The sequence below is a fragment of the Mytilus trossulus genome, chromosome 11 (assembly GCF_036588685.1).
Source record: "Mytilus trossulus isolate FHL-02 chromosome 11, PNRI_Mtr1.1.1.hap1, whole genome shotgun sequence".
NCBI lineage: Eukaryota > Metazoa > Mollusca > Bivalvia > Mytilida > Mytilidae > Mytilus > Mytilus trossulus.
In genome coordinates, this window is record NC_086383.1 from 57,053,932 (window position 1) to 57,078,060 (window position 24,129).

The 24,129-nt window shown below is 31.7% G+C and overlaps 1 protein-coding gene across 1 annotated transcript; it reads right to left on the reverse strand.

Annotated features, from left to right (window-relative positions):
• Positions 1-11,496: 11,496 nt before the first annotated feature.
• LOC134690498 (uncharacterized) lies at positions 11,497-14,909 on the reverse strand. Its single transcript, XM_063550471.1, has 2 exons — positions 14,475-14,909; positions 11,497-12,168 (listed from the first exon to the last, which is right to left on the reverse strand). Exons 1-2 carry the CDS (start codon positions 14,888-14,890, stop codon positions 11,745-11,747), a joined length of 840 nt encoding a protein of 279 aa, XP_063406541.1. The 5' UTR covers positions 14,891-14,909; the 3' UTR covers positions 11,497-11,744.
• Between the last annotated feature and the right edge of the window lie 9,220 nt (positions 14,910-24,129).

Consider the following 24,129-nt stretch of genomic DNA (forward strand, 5'->3'; position numbering starts at 1 on the left):
CATATTTGTCATGACAAAATTCATACTTGTCATGACAAAAGTCAATTTTGTCTAAAAGGTATGCAAATATAAACATATTTGCATACACAATTGACTTTTGTTACCTGATATGGAAATTAAATCACAAAAGTCAATTGTGTGAGATAAGATTCAATTTTGTGAGACAAAATTGACCTTTGTGAAACAAAATTAACTTTTGTGAGACAAAATTGACTTTTGTGAGACAAAATTGACTTTTGTGAGACAAAATTCAATTTTGTCATTTTTGTTGAGACAAAATCCAATTTTGTCATTTTTGTTGAGACAAAATTCAATTTTGTCATTTTTGTTGAGACAAAAGTCAATTTTGTCATTTTTGTTGAGACAAAGGTCAATTTTGTCAATTTTGTTGAGACAAAAGTCAATTTTGTTGATTTTGTTGAGACAAAAGTCAATTTTGTCAATTTTGTTGAGACAAAATTCAATTTTGTCAATTTTGTTGAGACAAAAGTCAATTTTGTGACGACAAAATTCATTTTTGTGACGACAAAATTCATTTTTGTGACGACAAAATTCAGTTTTGTAACAACAAAATTGACTTTTATGAGACAAAATTGACTTTCGTGAGACAAAATTGACTTTCGTGTGACAAAATTGACTTTCGTGAGACAAAAATCAATTTTGTTCAGACAAAATTCAATTTTGTCAATTTTGTTGAGACAAAATTCAATTTTGTCAATTTTGTTGAGACAAAAGTCAATTTTGTCTCACATTGGTCAATTTTGTCTCACAAAAGTCAATTTTGTCTCACAAAAGTCAATTTTGTCTCACAAAAGTCAATTTTGTCTCACAAAAGTCAATTTTGTCTCACAAAAGTCAATTTTGTCTCACAAAAGTCAATTTTGTCTCACAAAAGTCAATTTTGTGTAACAAAAGTCGATTTTGTGTAACAAAAGTCGATTTTGTGTAACAAAAGTCGATTTTGTGTAACAAAAGTCGATTTTGTGTAACAAAAGTCGATTTTGTATGCAAATTAGTTCACAGAAACCAAACTAAACTAATTTGAAAACAAAATTGACTTTTGTCGCTCAATTTTCAAATTAGTACAACAAAAGTCAAGTCTGTGTAACAAAATTGAATTTTGTCATGACAAAAGTGACTTTTGTCCGCTGATAGATAATTTTGTATGACAAAATTTTAAATTTGTAGTATGATACAAATTTTGTTAAACTGAACTCATTTTTGTTGAACAAAAGTCACTTTTGTCCGTACAAAATTGAATTTTGAGTACAAAAACACAAGAGTCCCATTCGGCGCCCCGTACATATAAGATAAAACTATTTACAAGATGTTAAAATTACATGGTGTAGTATTGGTTGAGAACAGATGTAGGAATCTGTTCTCTGAAGGCTTCAACTGTGGTGCATTGGACAGCAGTACAATTGGACTACTCAGACCCCCTTTCCCCTCAATAAGAGAGGGGGTACAAGATGAATTAAATTTATGAAAAATCAACTAAAGAGCAGAGATCAGCTAAAGAAATCGAGTATGATTGCATATCATAAAAATAATAAAAATTACAAATCACAGACATAAAAGTACTAATAAAAGCAACAATTCAAATCTCTTTTTTCCAGAACAAAATCTCAAGTCAGCCTGGGACGTAGTATATTAGTTTTATAGTCAGTTCGTGTACGGTCCATTTAGTTTTCAGCATGGCAACATTGTTTTGTTTTGTTTATCCTATAGTGTTCCTGCTATGTTGTGCCTATTGTAGTTTCGTAACTAATCTATATGTACATTTCATGTGAGAAATCATGTAACTTTAATTAAAATTTTGTATTCAAATGTTTACTTCATAAGAGCATGCTTCAGTGTCAGTGTTCACGATGCTTTATAGATTTTTTTATACGTACACATATTAATATTAACTCTTGATTGTTATGTTCAATTGCATGTGATCATGACTTTCTATGAATGTATTGTTGTGCTTTTTTTCTGTCGGTTTTAAAAGCTTATCAGAGCTAATGTTTGTAATTGTCATGATTGCATATGCAGACTGTCGATGGTCGAACAACATACTGTAGCATATGTAAACCAGGACAGAGCATCTCAAGCTGTCGATGGTCGAACAACATACTGTAGCATATGTAAACCAGGACAGAGCATCTCAAGCTGTCGATGGTCGAACAACCGTGATACTGTAACATATGTAAACCAGGACATATCATCTCAAGCTGTCGATGGTCGCACAATATACTGTAACATATGTAAACCAGTACATAGCATCTAAAGCTGTCGATGGTCGCACAAACATACTGTAATATATTCTAAGTAATAGATTAGAAAGGTCATCTCTGTGTAAAATTAGATTGAGTGCACACAATCTTGCTATTGAAAAGGGGCGATATCTAGGTTTAGCCACCGACGAACGAGTTCGTAATGTATGTAAATCAGGTGAGGTAGAAGATGAAAATCACTTTTTACTGAAATGTGAATTTTTTTCAAACTATAGATTTAACTTTAAAAATAAGATATTAAATATACTTCCTATATGTTGTAGTGAAAATCAGCTAAATATTAATAGTTGTATTAATAGTAATTCTTTAAAAGTCCTGAAAGTGACTAGTTCTTATATACATAAATGTCTGATGTATAGAAACGAGATTTTAGCTTCTTATTTATAACATATTTAAATACTAGTAAATGTATGCTGTATTCATTGTTGTAATGCACTATAATATGGGCCTTTGCCAATTATTGTAATTGTGTTTGTGCCAATAAAATATTTGTATTTGTATTTGTATGTAGAAGTCTACTCTGGTACTCAGTGAACATCCTTGGAAACTCGTACGGCCATTCATACCAGGCCTGTATGGTGTATACAAGTAAGTAAATTGACTGCTTTGGAGGAGAATAAACAGGAGAAGAGAGAAACAGAGGACCAAACAGACATACGTGAGGGATTTGTTGACGACATGACAATTCCAGAAACCATTTCTGAGTCTTCCCATCATGATCTTCCACTCTATGACCAGGCAATGGAACATACGCTGACAAATTTGACTTCCACCCAATCAAGTTCCACTACATTGTTGAGATAGTCAATGCCAGAAATGGTGCCTGAAACTGTCCCCTAAAACACAAATTGTCAACCACACCAATATTAATCGTATATTGTGGATTCAGCATGATCTCGAATGAAATGATAAAATATAGCCAAACTGTTTGTATCCCTCTAATACAAAAACTCTTTAATTTAGTATTTTCAAGTAGTATTTACCCAAAATTATGGGGCCAAGGCTTTATCACCCCTCTTCAAAAGTCTGGATCTAATCATGATCCATCAAACTACAGGGGCATTACTATTGCTGATAACATAGGCAAGTTATTTAATTCAATTCTAAATAACAGGTTGACAAAATTTTTAAAACCTCGAAATATAATTAGAAGTGAGCAAATTGGTTTTACTAAAGGATGTCGCACAACTGACCATATGTATGTGTTAAATACCATCATTCAAAAATTTGTGAAAAATAATTCGAAGCCTCTGTATGCATGCTTTGTAGATTTTAAGCGTGCATTTGATTCAGTTTCACATCTCCACCTTTTTTATAAACTTAAATGTATAGGTGTTGGAACAAAATTTTATGACATTATAAAATGTATGTATGAAAACACAGAAACTTGTGTAAAAATAGACCAACACAGGACAAACCTTTTTAAATCAAATATAGGAGTAAGACAAGGGGATAATCTCAGTCCCTGTCTCTTTAATATATATTTAAATGATTTGCCAACCTATTTTGACCAAACATGTGATCCAATCCCATTAAATACACATCCCTTAAATATTTTAATGTATGCTGATGATGTAGTTCTTTTATCATCATCAGAGCAAGGACTTCAAAATTGTGTTAACAAATTAAATAAATTTACAGTTGATTATAAAATGACAGTTAACACAAAAAAGACCAAGGTTCTTGTATTTAACAAATCAGGAAGACTTAAAAATATTAAAATATCATTAGGAAACCAGACTTTAGAATGTGTACAAAACTACACATACTTAGGTATAAATTTTTCATCATCTGGGAGTTTCCAAAAAGCAAAGAAAGAACTTTATAACAAAGGAATGAAAGCATATTTCAAATTAAGGAAGACCTTTTCAGTGGAAAGCCCAAAACCTAGTACTTTACTACACATCTATAACCATACAATCCGACCAATCTTGTTCGTATGGATCTGAAATTTGGGGTTATATACTTCATAAGAAACAAATACATTTGGATAACTTTATATCAAAAGAAACTGATTATCTTGTACTAGAGAAAATTCATACTAAGCTTTGTAAATTTTCACTTGGAGTTAACATAAAAACATCAAATATGGCATGTAGAGGAGAACTAGGTTCACTCCCTACACTGTATTATGTAATAATGAATATGATAAAATATTGGATCCATCTTATGAAAGATATTGAACCTTCAAATATTATTCTAAGGGAAGCCATAAATCTGTCTCATTCTATGGACAAACATAACCAGGAATCTTGGATAGGAAGTATTAAACATATATTTAAATTTCTAGACTTAGAATATCTATTTGTTAACCAGTCAAACTTTAAACAAAACCATATTCTAAAAAAGGTAAAAACATCTTTAACTATTAAATTTAAAGAAAGCTGGTTAGCTAGTTTAGAAAGCAATTCTGGGAAGTGTACTAATTTACAATCTGGCATTAAATTAAGAACTTACAGAAAATTTAAAAATATTTTTATGTTTGAACCATATTTAAAAATGAATTCAAAAAAAGACAGGCAAATAATCACAAGATTTAGAACTAGCTGTCATGATCTTGAAATCGAAAGAGGGAGGTATTTTGGGATTAAAGCTGAAGACAGAAAGTGTAAGCTATGTAAGAACGCAGTTGAAGACGAACTACATTTTCTTTTAAAATGTCCTGTTCTAAAAGATACTCGATCTCAACATCTATCTAATCTAAATTCCAAATTCAAAAATTTTTCAAGATTATCTGGTGAAATGAAATTTGTTTGGATTCTTTCAACTGAAGATTTGTTTGTAACTTCAAACTTATCTAATTTATTGCACTCCCTTTTTGAAGAACAAAAGAAAATTATAAAAAATATTGTTGTTTAAAAAAAAAAAAGAAAAAAGAAATAAATAGAAGAAAAATATAGATAGATATATAATTATAGGAAATAAAATTGATCAGGAGTTGTCTCCCATAGACCTAGTACTATAAAGAATTATGTTATTTCTCCAGGTCACAGTGGCACCCATAACAACTATGTTTTGTCAATAACTTGGTTTATATCAGGTTAATTAGTGTAAATATGTATTCATGTGTTGTTTTTGTTTTTTGTTGTCTAAATGCACTTTAATCATTCTAATCATTTTCTGTGCTTTATTTTGTAATTCATTCATTTGATTGTATAGCTCAAATTTTGGGCACCATGATTGGTTAATAAAAATTATCTTATCTTATATTAAAAACACCAACATTAAATCATTTATTAAAAATGTCTCATTTATATAGTATTAATAACTAGCCGTCTTTCAATCAGCTGTTCATATCACACAGCCAGCCACTAATTTCTTGTATACAGTCATGTAAATTGATTATCATCCATCAACTTTCATGATGAACACTTCCGGCACCCAGTCGTCCAACTCTCTGAATCACTAGACTGGTTCTTTTATGAAGCCGTCTACATAATAAACAAAATGTCATCAACATCTCACAACCCCACCGTCAACATTACGCAAGTAATCCTCCGCCTTTCTAAATCAGCCCTCCAAATCTCGCTTCAGGACACCCATTTCTCGATAGCAGCCGTCTTCTTCGAGTTACAACCAAAAACTTGCAGAATCCAAGCCTCAAGACAAAATATTAATGAGAGGGATCACCGTCATTGAAGGGATCTAGGTGGAGATGCTCAATCAGAACAGCAACATCAGGAATTTTTGGACGATGATGCGAGTCTTGAAATAGGGAGACGCTTGGCCAGAAATATTGAAAGGTCCCAAAAGATTTAAACTAGACAATTATAATGCCGAAAATGAGATGTTGAGGCACAAAATGTTAAAATACTTTTACAAACCTCAACATGATATCTTTGGAATCATGCAGTACAATTATAGATATACATTGGTATTAAATATAACAAGATACTAATGAAATGTTGGTAAGGGATGGAACCTTTAACAGGTAATTGGGGTTTGTGGTTTTTTTTTTTGTTTAAAAATTATATAGACCACAGAATAAATTATGTTGACAGGGGCGGATTTTACGGGCGTGCGCCCTCTTTTAAAACACTAATTTATTTTGAGCATAAGTTTTCCCTTTTTTATTGGGTTACTGCAAACATTTAAGAATGGGGTTAGCGTATACTAAATACACAAATGATGTAATTACAGAATAGTCATGTCATTATTTTAAAGATAAAGAAACAGAAATGAAGCCCCACAATCCATATCCTTGTGTAGAAAGGGCGCCAATTAGCTGGGAGGGGGGGGGGGGGGGGGTACAAGAAAGGATTTCAATGAACAACATGATCGTAAAGCAACCCATCAAACGAAATGTGTAGCAATTAGGGGCGGATCTAGAATGTAAGAAACAAGAGGGAGGGTCTATAAGCAAATTGATAAGATGGGCCCGGACAATATATTATCAACAATACATGTAAATTATAAACTCACTAAAACCGCCTCTGGAAATAAAGCACAATATTATTGATAAATAATGTGCTTGTCAATTTTCGTAGGCAAGGTGTATTTGATTTGATCGTTTGTATAGGAAAAAGATACACTGATCACAGTTCTTCATTACGAAACGTGTATAAACTCATCATAGATACCAGGACTAAATTTTGTGTATACGCTAGACGCGCGTTTCATCTACATCAGTGACGCTCGAATCCCAAAAAGTTAAAATGGCCAAATAAAGTACGAAACATTATTGACGTCAAAGCTAAATGTTTTTAATTTGATATCGAACCCATTATTGTGAACACTACATACCGACAGTATATGATGAAATATAATACAAACATAGATATAGAAAGATGTTGTATTAGTGCCAATGAGACAACTCTCTGTATACATTACGAGCATATTATTCTAACGAAGCTAAATCAAATAATATGATAAATTTATCTAGCAGTCCAGTTGCTGTTGGAAAACTTAGTTGGTCGTTTCTAAAGATTGACATTCGACATTTAACACAATTAATATTTTCTGGATTCAAATATAATGTAACGATTCCTAAGTAAGCGTGAATTAAGGATCAACTATTTATTAATTTTCTTTAACTTTAATACTTTGCCATTTCCCGCATGTATTTTATTTTCATACGACAATTCTTTAATTATTTATAAAGATTTTTTTCGCTGGTATTTACTGATTGTCAAAGTCATGTGATTTGCTAAGGTGGAGTTGACCAGTGCGTTGAAAAAACGTCACTTGGTCATTTTGAAATTTAAATTACAGTAACACATTGAGCAAGAACGTATTGACTTCTTTTTCACTATTCCACCAAACAGAAAGTAATACCCTTCAGACTGTAGACTATTACACTCTCATGAAAAAAATGTTGCACAATATTATTTACCTACGAAAACATGTTTATCACCAAATGCCCCAGCCTATTTTATAACTAACAAAGTTGAATAATGATCCCCAGTCAGTATAAGGTCTAGAAAGATTTCAAGTCTCAGGTACGAACCATTTGATTTGAGGAGGCAGCCTGACATATTTGAGAGAAAAAAACATTGACTCTGATTCTTGCCTTAAACAAAACTTCTGGCCGTACCTGGATTGAAAACAAGTCTTGTCCACTTTTTTGCTATTAGAAACGAAAATTTCCAACAAAATTATTTAGCATTAAATGAACATGATGAATAAAAACGGGCGTATTTTTTTTTGTGGCCGGGGTTTGCATGTCTTCCCGGAATGTCTGTTTCGCCGGACTTATATATTCGTTGTCATTTCAGACTCTGTTGGGTGAAACATATCAACCAAACATTGGGGGGGGGGGGGGACCGACTGTTTGTCTTTTCTAACTCGTGACGGTCGTATTGCGGTACCACGATTTCCCGAGAAATACAAGAAAAACATTATATCCCCAAAACAAACTGATATATCCCGAGAAAAAGACTTTTTATGGTGTTATGCTACTTTTTACAGTGTTATACTACTTTTAACAATATTAAAGAATATTAATTCAAGAAATTATTCGTTTTTATTCAATAACAGTGCAATTTCAATTCAAAAATTCGATTTGTATGAATTGTTACGTATGCAAATTCCTTGCTAATACAAAATACTAAATTTTCTCAAATTTTTTTTATCAAAGAAATATGAAGACAATCGCTTGGTATTATTTAAGTAACATTTGCAAATAAAAAAAGTTATAATTTACGATTTTGGTGCTTGTTCTTCCAAACATGATTTCTCAGTGCAAAAAAAAGTTGACCGAACGGAATCAACATTCGCCAATATTAAGATTTTAATATTTTGACCTGATCGACACTTGTAAGTGTTTTCATCGAAAAGCCCGGCGTATATCTTGTTTACAACAAGAAATCTGTGAGGTTATGATAACTTGACTTGCAACAAACCGGCGATAATTTCCATGTCTATTTTTTACTGACAAGTCTCACATCAAGCTTTGAACCCATACTATCATTTTATGATAGACAATTAATAGGGAGAATATGAAGCATCAAAAATGTCCCACCCTTACACTTTACAGCAACTATAAAATATAAATGCCCCACGACAGGAACCGTTTAATTATGTATTTTTTAGCCCCAAAAAGGTCCCAAAATTTTCTCTCCTCGCTCCGCTCGGCGAATTTTAAACCTTCGCCCCCTTTCCAAAATCCTGGATCCGCCCTTGGGACCTTAGAATAAATGTGTAAAAACTATGGAGTTATAATATGTATATTCAAAGTATTAAATTTTCAAAGAAATTATTGTGGGACTTTTTATCATGAAGAGCTGCAACACGAAAGGATTTTTGGGGTATGCTAATTTACGGAAAAATTAATCACACTTCGTACTCCGAAAATGTAACCACATATGTTAAAATGTCTCAGCTTCGAAACAAGTCATCATGCATATACAGGTTCACCATATGAGCTGAGCTACAAAAGAAAACGTTACCATTACCGCATATGGAGAAACAATTGCGATTATTGCCCCAAGTATTCATGATTTACGTTATCAGACAATAATGTGAACATGGATATCAGCAGAGGCAGAGGGACATACCAATTTATTCTATTTTGAATAACAAAATTTCTCATTTGAATTATTGACTATTCCAACGGTTAACAAGACAAACATTACAAATTTCCCATTTTCCAGACCAAATCAAACGATGCTGATTATAAAGAAGATGTTATTTTTGCAGAATATTTTCGAAAAAAACACTTTATTAAAATATATAGGGGTTTATCATCTAAAATGATTTATCACGGTATATCAGTGGATGTTTTTTATGCTAGGAATATCGACTACATATTCCATTGTAGCCAGTATGATGCTTCAAAGCAGTATGTGTTCTCATTGCAAGCCATTCCAGGACAGAGCATTATAAAACCCGTTGGCAGTTTTCTCAACCGATTAGCATTATGAATATTCCCAGAAGAATATTAAGATATCCAGTAGGGCTTATGTAGGAAATAACACACACATTCTTTCTTCTCATATATTTTATGATGGAAATTGGAATGATACAAAACCACTAACGGGAGAGATTGTGTTTGATTTTCATATAATGAAGACACAATCTTTCAGTAAGTTTAAATAAGGTCTTGAGCTGGCATGTCAGTAACTGCTAGTAGTCCTTTATTTATGTATCATTGTCATTTTCCTTAGTTTCTGTTGTTACCTTTTCTGACAACGGACTCGGACTCACAAAACTTGTTAAACTCGATCAGCTGCATTTTTGAGCTTGTCGCAAGTCAGGAGCTTATGGACTTTGTTACTTTTGTATGGTTTTTTTTTTATATTTTAGTTCATATACATGGATATGTTTTTGAATCTAGTATGGTGTACATTTTCACTGAACTAATACACATTTTGATTAGGAGCCAGCTGAGGTACAGCACAGGGTGCGGTATTTTCTCGTTGAAGACCGATAAGTGGCTTCGACTATTATTTGCTCTTCTGACGGGTTATTGTCTCTTTGGCATATTCCCCATTTCCATTCTCATTAGTATTTCACTTATTGAGAAAATCAACACCAGCATTGTGTGGGACAGCTGCCATTAACAATGGAGACAAAAAAAAATAACTAAAAGATACTTTTAACTTATGACAACAAATCTGTTAATTTTATCTATTCTGGTATTCTAAAGAAGTAAGATTAGATAAACTATGATACAGATGCCTCTATAGAAGAACACGAAGAATGAGAAAAGCTAGCGTAATCTTTTTTTGTTACCGTCTGACAAAAAGAAAAAGATACAACAGATACAATACAGTCTGCTTCATATTGATAGTAGATGAGGAACTTCTATCAACTGTAAAGATGTTTCGATGTCCAAATAGTGAAATGATAGTTACCATAAAGCATCACAGGTCTGTTTGACATGAAATTCAAAGAATTGCGTCTCCTAAGATGATACTTTAGAGGATGATTATTTTGATAAAGAAACCATTGGCATTGAAACATAAATGAATACTCGTATGATAGATTAAACAGTCATTTAATGAAATTTTCACATATTCACACACACAGTATAATTCCCTGAACTTTACTGGAATATTGAAAATGATGTACGAGCTGTCAGTACTGGTAAAACTACTATTGCCAAAAGCCAGAAACACTCTTAATGATATAACACAATGCTTATACCGACAAAGGTTGAACGGCTATTTGGAGTGTTTCGCCTCTCTTTTACGGGTGATCCTGTGTTATTGTGTAATTAAAAGAAGTATCATGTAGCAGTATATAGACTGTAAGATCGCAATTTATATTGAAATGCTCAAATGTAGATTGAAACCTCGACAAACCTCCACTAAACAACCTGGGGAAATATACAAATATTGTTTTTCCCGTTTTCAGAATAGAAAATTGTTCTAGAATACACTACAACTATTATCGGAAGTGTTTAACAAAAAATATATACCCAAAAAATCTTATAAAGTCAGAAATTGCTTTTCGGCTATCCTTACCAATTGAAAAAAAACAGAAAGTTCATTAAATTTGAAAAATATCCTGTACGACAATATAAAATAGTGCATTCCATGCGCGCTATTTTAAGAAAAAATCAACAGGATTGCTTAAACCGTAAAAAAAATAATAAAAAAGCAAGATATATTTTTTATTGAAATTATTATCCTAAACACACTAAATATTATGTGCAAAAAATAAACAGAAACAATGAAAGGTAAATAGTTTATCTGTTCCAAAATGTTTTGTGCAAAAGCAATATAACTTATGAACAAATATTATCCAATATATAAATAAATGCACAAGAAAAGAGTTGTTAGTCCTTATTAAAAGCAAATCACTAGATTAAGAAGTCATTGTGTTGCATAAAGCAAAACATTTATTAGAATATAAATCATTAGTTTTCCTATAAATATTTTATGCGGGGTCCTACATTGTATAAATTGGATTTGCAAATTACTTTTTTTAAGTATAGAATTTATAATATGCAATTATAAAAAAAAAACCAATTGAACACCCAATGGTTTATTTCGACTGGAATATTTAATAAAAAGTCAAGCATCAATAAACATCAAAGACCAAAACTGACTTCCCCCATTCATTGACAATATATAACTTTGTATAGTTTTGGTTGAAGCACATAGCGACTGGTTCTTTGATTCCATGTTGAGAATGAAGTGGTATATCTATCACCTTTCCCTCCTTTGTAAGTCTGTGTATGTTGTTTGAACCTTGTCCACTGACGTAAAGGTGTTTATTATCATCCGAGCATATATCAGTCGGTGTTTTGATGGTTGTGATGCTAAAAAGTTTTTCACCAGGATGATACGCACCTTCATGAAATACTCTCTTTCCGACCAGTATATCATTTGAGCCAACTGTACAAGAAAAAAAAGTTTGCCAATCAACTGTATGCGTCTTCACAACACCAGCACCAATAGAAGTTCCTCTATTACCTATGGATACTGTTTTGTCTCCAATGGCACTGAAATAATAGATCACAAAGAAAAAATAATATAGTGAGCAATTTTGTAAAACAGCGACATTGAACACAAACCTAAAAAAAAATAAATGTAACAAGTTCAATTGTTTGCTTTCGTAGGTACGTATTTTGATTTAAGATTATTTCGAAACCACAATCGTACAGTGGTTTGAAATATCTATTTGCGTTACACATGAAAATGTATATTTTTTTATTGTCATCAGCGACCCAAACATGGCACTAGAAGGTTGTTATACTACAATGTAATATTTAGAATAATTTTCTGTGCTACAAACTGACGTGGAGAAATTTAATGATGTTTTTTTTCTTTAACAAAAACTGTTGGTGGTGTGGGCAGAAATGCAAATAAAGCTTTAAATAGATTAGTATTTTATCTTCTGTGGGATGTGATTTTTCGATTGAAGTCATTTGTATGTATAAAAAAATCCAAATATATTTCCACCTGCCATAATCTACTGTTCCAAATGTCTAAGTAGTCGAACTATAGCATAACTCACATGTCAAAACTGAGGATGCGAGTCCGAATCCCGCACGAGGCAGGAGAGCTCAATTCGTAATGACTTAGTTGACAATGTTGACAGTTTTCCTACTGAAGGTCGTTGGTTATCTACGGCTTCCTCCACCACTAAAAACTGACAGCAACAAAAATAGCACCATAAGTACTGAAAGTTGCGTTTAACACCAATCTCAAGTAATCTATAAGTTTTTAATTGATATATTTTTATAAATATCTCGAAGATCCATCCTATAATTCGAGTTTAAATAAAGAAATTAAATGCTAAAAAACCTTCATTATGAAATAACCTTAAAGTTCGAAAAGCCATATAAGCAGACATTAACAGTTCCAATAGAGCAACTTGACCATTGTTATTAACCTTCCCTAATGCAGAGAATTATTTTTGGGGGATTTATTTCAATTGTATATTAGCCTATCAAAAGACGACATAACAAGAGGTTGTTTACCACAATCTTACATTTTAAAAATGACATTGTTCAAAGATCCAAATACATTTGCACCTAGAATAACTGTTTTGTGAAAATTTATCTACAATTCCAAAGGGCCCTTGGTGGTTGAGTTGATTAAGTGGTGTATTGCAATACTGGCCTGTTGGCACTGAGGTGGTGAGATAAAGTTTCGCACGTAATAATAATAATAATAATAATATCTTTATTTAGAGAGAGTAACTCATTTGGATTACACCAATTTTCAATAAGGCTCTCTTAATACAATAATAATTACATTACAAATAAACAATGCATCAATAATAATGGTAAATAAAGATTATGTACAATTTAAAATACAATAAACAATTATGATATGGCATTACAGTAAAAATATGATGGTAATGTTAAAAGTACATAGATTTGTATTTATGTTTAAATTCGGATACTGTATTTGATTTTTTTTATTGAATTAGGAAGAGCATTCCACACTCTTGGTCCATTGTACGAGAAACTAGACTTATACAACTCTGTATTTGGTTTTGGAATAATAAAATTATCTGAGGATGAAAATCTCGTATTATATTTTTGGTTTGCAGAAGCTGATACAATAAGACTTGACATATATTCTTGAGCTAAGCCATGTTTTGCCTTATACATTAGTAATGATTTGTGATAATAATAATAATAATAATAATAATAGCTTTATTTAAAGAGAGTAACTTATTTGGATTAAACCAATTTTCAATAAGGCTCTCTATAATATACATACAATGTTAACAATATGAATAAAACATAATTAATCTACTTTAAGTTGAAGTTGATCGCAACCCAACCTGAATTGACTTGGTTTTATCAAAGGTGGTTGGTTCTTCCACGCATCCCACACTAATAACAAATGAACTCAAATAAGTAGCACAGTTTAAGTGCTTATCAATCAATCAATCTTTAATTTAAACGTTTGCATATCTTGAAGCTCCATACTTTAGTTCAAGGTTTGACGCGCATACATTAATCTTAGTTATTCACCATCAAAATTCTTGCACAAATAAAAAATACTAGTAAATATCTCTTCCAAACAACAATTTTATACAGAATTTTACGAATTGTTCGTCTCGATTTATAAATTAAATGTGAACTCAAGATGTTTACTTCATATCAACACTGGTTTTTCAATATTGTAGCCTGCATTTTGCTAAAGATTTTGAAATATCCTAATTGGCTTGCTACAAATTAAAAATGACTTTCCCGTAACTGAATTGGAAAGGAAGAAACTAACAAAACTGAAGTGTTATCAAATTAAGAATTAACCATGATCTTGAAAATGTATAATGACATCGACTTACCTTATGTGATAATAATCATATATGTAGGATTTACCCCTCTCATTTACGACAAGTGAGCTTGAACCCTTAACTGTAGATGCCATGGTAGTCCTTAAATCGTTGCATGTTCTTTTTGATAGAACAACCATCCTTTCTGAATCGATCTGCAATACAGATCTGGTATTATGTTGAGTAATATATCCTATATTTTGACTTGTAATAGCCACATCGTATGGCTCACTGTCTACATTCAGCTTGGTAATATAATTTCCGATTTCGTCAACTAAAATGAGAGTCTTGTTGTTATGGTCGCATAAAACAATACTGCCGTTAGATGAAGCTGCTATTCCAGTTATTCGGGCGAAGTCATGGTTGAAAGTGCAATTGTTAGAAAACCCATGTCTTACGTCTCCTTGTACTGCCAAAACTTGTGCCATACCTGGAAGGAACCATTATGCGTGTTAGTTTTGAAAATAATTTGAAAACACATTGGACAAAGAAACACACGAATAATTGCTAACAAAAGGCACCAGGTTTAAAATTTAATACGACAGAAGTGCGTTTCGTCCACAAAAGACTTACTAGTGACGCCCAGATACAAAAGTTCGAAAGCCAAAACAAGTACAAAGTTGAAAAGCGCTGAAGAAAAGTTAAAAAAAAGTCGTGCCAAATACGGATACTAAACACAACAAACGAAGGACAACAACTGTCATATTCCTGACTTGGTACAGGCATTTTCAAATGTAGAAAATGATGGATTGAACCTGGTTTTATAGCGCTAAACCTCTCACTTTTACAACAGTCTCATCAAATTCCGTTTGTCATATGACCTTTCACTCAGATCTGAACTCAGTATTATTGTAAGAATAATTGAACAACTATTCCTTGCTTAAGCATAACAGTTACATGAGTAAATCTCTATCATTTGACTGATAATACAAATAGTGTTTTGATAGAGTAAGTATCCAACCATTGCGTATCAAGTGACTCTAAAGCGACAGTGGTTTACAGATGATGAGATATCGTAAATCTTGTGAGAAGAGACAAAACTAGTTTGTAAAAGACGTTTTTTATTGTCTAGATGGTAAGACCTCAACCTTTTCAAACAACGACAAGGACGAACAATTTTAGTAACTTCAGTCAGTCTATAATAGAAGCGTATCGATAACAACTTTTCTTATATCACATAGCGATATTGTCTAATATCAATTGAAAATATGCGGACATTCCATGCGGAAAATGTTGTTTTCGGCAACGAAAAATTAAGAAAATACTAACTTTAAAACTTATTGTTCAAATATAAACAACAGTTGAGTCTAAATATACATTCAGAAGTTAGTTAGAAGCCAAAGTGTATTGTCCGTGTAAAATTTGAAGTGCTGTGTTTTTCTTATATACATAAATAAACAAATGCTATTAGTTCTTATATCAATGCGATACTTTTAAAATATCATAGCGGTGTTTTTGTTATATCAATATTAGTACTTAATTTTTATTAGTATTAATATTAGACTGTTGTACCTATCTTTTGACAATTTTACCTATTATGTGTGATTTGTTCACGCATCGTTGTAAATATGACAGAATTTGATGAGACTTTCATACATGTGGGAGGTTTAGCGCTATAAAACCAGGTTCAATTCATCATTTTCAAAATTTGAAAATGCCAGTACTGAGTCAGAAATATGACAGTTGTTATCCATTTGTTTTGTGTGTTTTATCATTTAATTTTACCATTTGATAAGGGACTTTCTGTTATGAATTTTCCTCGAAGTTCAGTATTTTTGTGATTTTACTTCTTAGCAGTATTGTATGTAAATAAGAAATTTTAAGAACATTGCTTAAATTCAAATTGTTTTTGGTAACATCTTAAAAATTTCTCAATTAGTTTTGGAAGCAAATCTAATCAAATAAAGGTTTAATAAAACATGTCGTAATCAAATAGCTAAGTATCAAAATGATTGTTCACATATATAACATTTAGCAAATTTCATAATGAACACACCGAAATAAAATATTTCCGATATGCTCGCAACGAACGCATGGAAGACTTTCGTTATTGATAACAATGAAACTAACTTGTGACAAAGATGAATCATACTGCCCTCGTTCAGATTGATTCGACAAAATCTGACCTGTACTTTTGAATCTCCTTTTTTATACAAATTAGACCCGGTCCGTTGGTGTTCCTGTTTGAATGGTTTAACACTAGTATTTTATTGGTTCCTATATAGCGTGGTGTTCGCTGTGAGCCAAGGATCCGTCTTTAAGACCCTTCTTTGATCTGTAATGGTTTACTTTAAACAAAATATTACTTTGATGGAAAGTTGTCTCATTCGAACTCATGCACCATCCGTTCTTATATCTATAAATCTTTAAAATTTTCCCTTATAAATAACTACTTTCCAGTCCTCCAACTGAACGATCTAAATTTATAAATATAGAAAAGATATATACACATTTCTAACGTCAAAAGACATTGACATCTTATCTATTTGTGTTCTAAACATGTTTTTTTAGTACATATTGAAGAAATGAATTTATAACAAGCGATATGGATTGTTATTTTGCATTAAGAAATGTTCGCGTATTTATAAGATCGGTTACTAGTCAAAAACGAAAGTCAAATCTCTGTGTCAACAATACATCGGAATGCCCTCACGGTCATCGCGATGTAAAAGAGCGTCCACGCGGCGAGCCGATATGTTCATAGAGATATCGATATACCAACGGGAAAAGTTTTTGATATCCAAAAAGAACTGTTTTCCTTTTCAATATTTTTTTTCTATGTTGATAATAAATAAATTTTCTGTTTGACAAGATTTTTGATTTTCGTTGTATCTGAAGTTGTCCAATTTATAGTCTGAGGCTACTCAGTTGGTATCTTCAAAGTTCGGGACATCAGCATTTGTACATTTTAATTTGTTTGGATTATTTATTTTACCATTTGACAATTTATTGTAATTTGGAGCTGTATTGGATTGGATTGTTTGAATGAATGTTTCTTTTAAGTTATGATATTTTTTGTCTATTTCGATATTACCAAGGTGGATAGGCTATAGCAGTGTGACCAGTATATTTGAATCTAATAGGTCGGTAGAAGTATTTGCAACCGCATGTAAATTCCGCCATTGCATCATCACTTCAAATAGAATTATAAAAAAGAAGATGTGGTATGATTGCCAATGAGACAAATGTCCACAAGAGACCAAAATAACACAGACATTAACAACTATAGCTCTCCGTACGGCCTTCAACAATGAGCAAAGCCCATACCGCATAGTCAGCTATAAAAGGCCCCGATAAGACAATGTAAAACAATTCAAACGAGAAAACTAACGGCCTTATTTATATAAACACAAGTGAACGAAAAACAAATATGTAACACATATACAAACGACAACAACTGAATTACAGGCTCATGACTTGGGACAGGCACATACATAAATAATGTGGCGGGGTTAAACACGTTAGTTAGTCGGTTAAACCATGTGATTGAAAACAATAGACTGAACAGGTTGTTAACACTTTCAACTATCAATAGGGTCAAGCAACATTTTTGAAATGATAAGTTCATGTAAGCGTTAATTTTGTAACAGTTACGAAATTTTAGTGATATTGATCCTAAAACATTAAACCGGTCATGATCTAAGTTTGTGAATTATTTTGCAGGTTTCTTGACAAGCATTGTGACGTGTCAACGTATTCATTTTATATTAGAAAAACTATAGCAGTTATATTAGAAAAGTATCGCATTCATAAATTTTTGATATTAAAAAATCATCGCTATGATATAAGACAAATATCGCATTGATATAATAAAATATAGCAGTATCTTTGACTTATTGGTGATTTTGGCTTAGCAAACAATTGAATTCATCTCAATTGCATTCCACTGAATTTGCTGCATGATATTTATAGAATGTGTACAACTACAAATGATAAATCGTGCATTTATGTTTCATTTATTCAACAATTCAATTTTCTCGTTTAAATACACCTTGCTTGTAATTACATTAAATAATTCATGGAAATTACACACCAGACGTATGTCGTGTTAAATGTCACCCTGTTTTTAGAAAAGAGTCATTACTTTATATCGAGAAATTCGTACCAATGCTAACATTCGTCTGAAATTTCCCACAATGCAACTCGTTGAAATAAGACAATATAGCCGCTCGTTGATATAAGAAAAGTTTTTATCGAATCTCTTCTTCCATAGACTGATACTCCCTATACTATTAAATATGCATTCAATTAATAAAGATGATATCAATTGGAAACATTGGTTAATATAGCATGTATAGGAAGAGACAATTACAAAAGAACAGTTTTAATAATATGCATCACTTACCTATATCTGAGACTATTATAGTAGTCTCAGCCTATATATATAATCTGTCGTGTAACGATCTGATCATACACTTTACTTCCTTGTCATATCCAGTATGTATGGAGGCTTTAATGTGACATAACTAATTCTCTAATAAAAATATATAAATAATAATAATTTATTGCACGCTAACGTTTGGTTATTTTCTTTGGTAGAACGTTAGCGTGCTATAAATCTTCAAAATTCATGTCATTAACGACAAAATCTTAGTTTAAACCAAGTTTTACTTTCAAATATTATATTGCTATATATACAATAAAAGGGTTATTGCATGAATATTAGGGAATATTGTCCCTCGTAGAACATATATTGCACTCGCAAGCTCGTGCAATATAAAATTCTACTCGGGACAATATTCCCCAATATTCATGCAATAACCCTATATAATAATAATAATAATATTAATAATAATAATAATAATAATAATAATAATAATAATAATAATAATACATTTTATATAAATATTATTTAACTAGCATTAAAGTATTTAAATAAATATGTTTAAACTAATTAATTAAAGTACTTGCTTTGTCAGGGTAATCAATAATTAAAGGTCATATATTTTCTAAGCTAGTCGAGAAAATGTTAAAAGAGGGTTGTGCCGTGAAATTATATACACTGTATCCAGAATTCCCCAAAAAATAAAACATTATATCCCGTGTTCATTTATTTTTCAATCCTATTACACCTGTTTCTAGCCGAGTAATTTATTTTCGATTTGAAACCCCTTGCGACCCGTGTAGTAATACGATACAGTAATCACACATTCAGCTGAAGACGGGTTCGCAAAAAAAGAATCTCGAATGATCAGCAATAATACATCGCTCAAGGTGAATAATTATCATTTTAACATTACAAATAATTTCAAAAGTAAATCAAATTACAAAACATTGTCCAATTTGAAACAGGAGTATATGGGCGTTTTTCAATAAAAACGTATTTTCTTGTCCAATTCACTTTTAAAAAAATATGTTTGATCTTTGCAAGTAATTTTTTGTGCAGTTAGTACATTGAATGAGATTTAACATTTTTAAGCAAAGAAACAGTTTATTTTTAGATGGATTGATAAGATATTGACTCCTGAATGGTCCAAAACAACCAAAATGGCATGTCCTTAGACTGCCTGTTCAACATTTATACTCTAAAATATCGTTAAAAAATGAAGAAATAAATATTATTTTTACTTTACATAAGTTCTTTAATAGTTCAAAAGTATGTTCAGAGTCAACATATTTTTATAAACAGCTTTCAATATAGGATTTTCAATTTCAGAAGGTGTGTCCCTGACAAAATGTCCACTTCGAAACGAATTCATTAGAATTTGCCAATAAACAGTTTTATAAAATTAATGTATTTTTTTTGGCAAGAGATATAAACATTAGGGTCTTACAAAAGAAGTGGTGCTTTTATAACGGCAATTAAATTGTTGGTAAGAAAAATTGAGCACATCAAATGGACCAGAGTGATACCGTATTTTTGTTAATGGCCACTACGAAACGGTTCAAATCTCCTTCAGTATCTGGTTTTAAAATTATGAAAAAAATATCAGTGTACAGCTTAATAGATGCTTTGATTAATACAATCAGTCTTGTTACTATTGCAATATAGGGATTGTGGGGGGGGATAAAACATGCGAATATGTCCCCTACGAAACAAGTATGGGAGAAAAACGTTTCGTATAGTGGACACTAACACTGCCATGCAGTCTTTTTTAAATCTTTTTTCAATTATATTCGTGCAAAACAAATAACAAGGGTAAGTTTCATGTAATTTTTATTATGTTTTTATAAACATATAATAGGGTTGATGTCAACTACGAAACTTTTTGTCCACTACGAAACGGTTTTGTCAACTACGAAACGGGTTTGTCCACTACGAAACGCATCAAAATGTCCACTACGTAACATGAGTTGTACCTTCATATGTGAAGTACTGTCTAATCTTTATCGATAAAAATGGTTTTCCAATTCAGAAAAAAAATTAGATTTTTCTAGTATTTAAAGTAAACAAACTGGAATGTCTATAGGAAACATTTAAAATTGCAAAACATATGTGTCTTTAGAAGAAGTTTCGTAGGGTACAAAATTCCCCTACGAAACAGTACACAAATTATGAAAATGATATCATTTTAAAGAATATTTAAGATTGCACTTTTTGTCTTTTTGTTTACAAACAGGTCTATCTATAATAGCGGTACATGTATTCAACATAACTCTTAAAATTTAATTTTAGACAAGTTGATTTTCTATTTTTTTTAGGTCTGAAAGTTATTGAAGAACGTACGTATGTGTTGTTCTACGCTTCAGACTTGACATTCAATAAACATTCTAAACGGCATGCTGAAATTGACATGGTTGTTTTTTGTTACACAATCATACACATTCAAGTTTTGAAATCGATAGTTGTCATCGTAGAAAAGACTGTGTATGTTATCAGAAAGTTGTACTGTACCACTTTAACTATGAAGTTTTGAAGAAAAAAAAATTCCTAGAATTGAAAGTTCATATATGCGCCACAATTTTGTTCAAATGTCAAAATATAGGACTGTGCGGCATATTTTCAACGTTTATATGCCCTGATTTTTCAGAGTTGAAACTCTCACAAAATGCCTAAACTACCCCTACCTCGAATAAAGGGTTACCACAGATTTCAAAGTAAACAATATGCACATGTATATGTACTGGTAACAATTCCAAGTTATGTCTCTATGAGATGGAATACAGAGAGCATAACTGGGAACCAGTATGTAAACAAAAGTAATTTTCTATGAATATTATAAATTTCCAAAAGAGGCGTGGTTTGGGAAACAGCTGTATTTACAAAGTGCAACCTGAAATGATTGACTGCTATTCATTACATTCATAGTATTGTGAGATATGCTTTCAATATGTTATTAAAACAGTTTTAAACATGTTCTAGGCATTTTATTTCAGAAAATATGCAAATAGGGTAAGCTAGCAATAATTAAAATCTTGTTTTAAAATTCTTCAAAAAAATTGAAACAGGGAAGGGGGGTATAAACTGTACATTAAAGAAAAACTAAAACTAAAAACCATACGCAGTGATTACTTCAAGGCTATAATTCTGATAAATGAGTATAAATGTGAGAAAACTGATTTTAGAGAGTTGTTTATTTGAATAAATTTTGGTATAAGTTGCACTTTGTAAATACAGCTGTTTCTCAAACCACGCCTCTTTTAGGGAGATCTAGAATAGTTATACCGACTCTATATATAGCTTTATGTCTTAAAACTCCGTTTTCTGAGTTTGGCCATATACACTGTGCCTGGAACCAATGCAGAAACAAGTCTGTAAGGAACACAAGTTGTTCCATGAGATTTTCTTAAATCTGTCGAAACCTATACAGATTTTGTTGCAGCGGTAATCATCTTGTCACAGTTACTGCAAGTAAATCTAAAACATTTACTTTTTTGCAAGTTGCAGAAAATAAATTTGAGATGAGATATTTTTTAAGAAGCTTCTCTGTTCAAGTTTGAAGAATTTATTGATGTCTAAAAACAACTGACTACCCAAATTATATCATTTAAATAGACAGACTTATATATTAAAGAATAAACACGTTGATATGATACATGAACTAAAGGGCATACGATACAGTTACAGCCTGGGAGGTACTGACGTTGCTAACGTAAAATGTTATTTTCGCGACGTCAAACTGTGACATATCGGGGAAAGATGCATTTTTCGACTGATTTTTATCATTTAAACTGATTTAATTTGAAAACGAGTTCATGGACCCCTATTTTTCAAAACAGCAATTTGTTTCATTATGCAGGGAGATTATATGACCCAAATTTTATAGAACTGTAAATAGAGGTTTTTTTTTAAATTTTGATAAACATGCAGCAAAAAATGACGTATTTTCCGCAATTCATGAACATTTGATAAATATGAGTTATTTCTGAATAAAAAATGCATAATTTTTAGGATACTTATAAAATACAGAAATTTCTGATTATTTAACAAAAAAACAATTCTGTGTCTATCTTTTATTACAAAAAAGTTATGTCTTTCTTCCGAAAAAGAAATTACGGCCACAAATCTTAATTTTGAGCAAATATACAAAATTTCGAACTCATTTTACTCAAAAAGTAGCACATGAAGGTATATTTTTTTATTACATATTTGATTTAATCAAAAACAAAATAGCCTTTATATAGATTAGACCGTTGGTTTTCCCGTTTGAATGGTTTTACACTGAGACTACTATAACACATAGTTATAGTAGTCTCAGTTTTACACTAGTAATTTTAGGGCCCTTTATAGCTTGTTGTTCGGTGTGAGCCAAGGCTCCGTGTTGACGGCCGTACTTTAACCTATAATGGTTTAATTTTTAAATTGTTATTTGGATGGAGAGTTGTCTCATTGGCACTCACACCACATCTTCCTATATCTATATATGCAAATTTTCACGAACTTGTAAATACAGGATCAAAACTGTATCGTATGCCCTTAAAGTGTGTGTCATTAGGTCAGTTTAAAGGTGAATCACTTTTGATATTTGGTACGCAGTACGTATTAGCATTGGCTCATCTCACTTGCATGGAGATTATTTGGCCCTGTCCCTTCAGTCATGGTTAATTGACTGAAATGATCGCAAAAATAACAAGTTGAAGTTTGTGATTTATAGGTCAGGAGTGGAATTTCTTAAGATACGTCCATTATAGTTGATTCTTAACTACTAGTATGCAGTTGTATAAGCTTTGGCATATCTCATGTCCATGGAGGTTGTTTGTTCCCTCTATCATGGTTTAAGGAAAACCATTTATGAATATTCAGTGATATTTGGTACATAACTATGCAGTTGTATAAGCTTTGGCATATCTCATGTCCATGGAGATTATTTGTCCCCTCTGTCATTAAGGAAAACCATTTATGAATATTCAGTGATAGTTGGCACTTAACTATGCAGTTGTATAAGCTTTGGCATATCTCATGTCCATGGAGATTATTTGTCCCCTCTGTCATGGTTTAAGGAAATCCATTCATAAATAGTCAATGACCGTGAATTGATAGCAGTTGTTTAATTATCGGCACATTTCATTTACATTGATATCATTTGATCCCACTCCTCAGTAACGGTCTAGTATTGACTTTAAAACAATTTCATACGTTTCAATGTTAAAGTTTATGATTCATTAGGTCAGTTTGATTTTCGTCCAGTAGCAAGTAGTTCATGAATTTTTAAACGAATTACTAATGGTATGTCTATGACATTTTGTAAGCAGTAGTAGAAACTTTGGCAAATCTCATTTCCATGGT

What these genes read in the sequence shown, in the direction of transcription:
- LOC134690498 (XM_063550471.1), bottom strand. Translation starts at nt 14,890, where the DNA reads ATGGCACAAGTTTTGGCAGTACAAGGAGACGTAAGACATGGGTTTTCT. An exon ending in TATGATTATTATCACATAAG is followed by an intron (nt 12,169 to 14,474) that starts GTAAGTCGATGT and finishes CTATTATTTCAG; the next exon opens with TGCCATTGGAGACAAAACAG.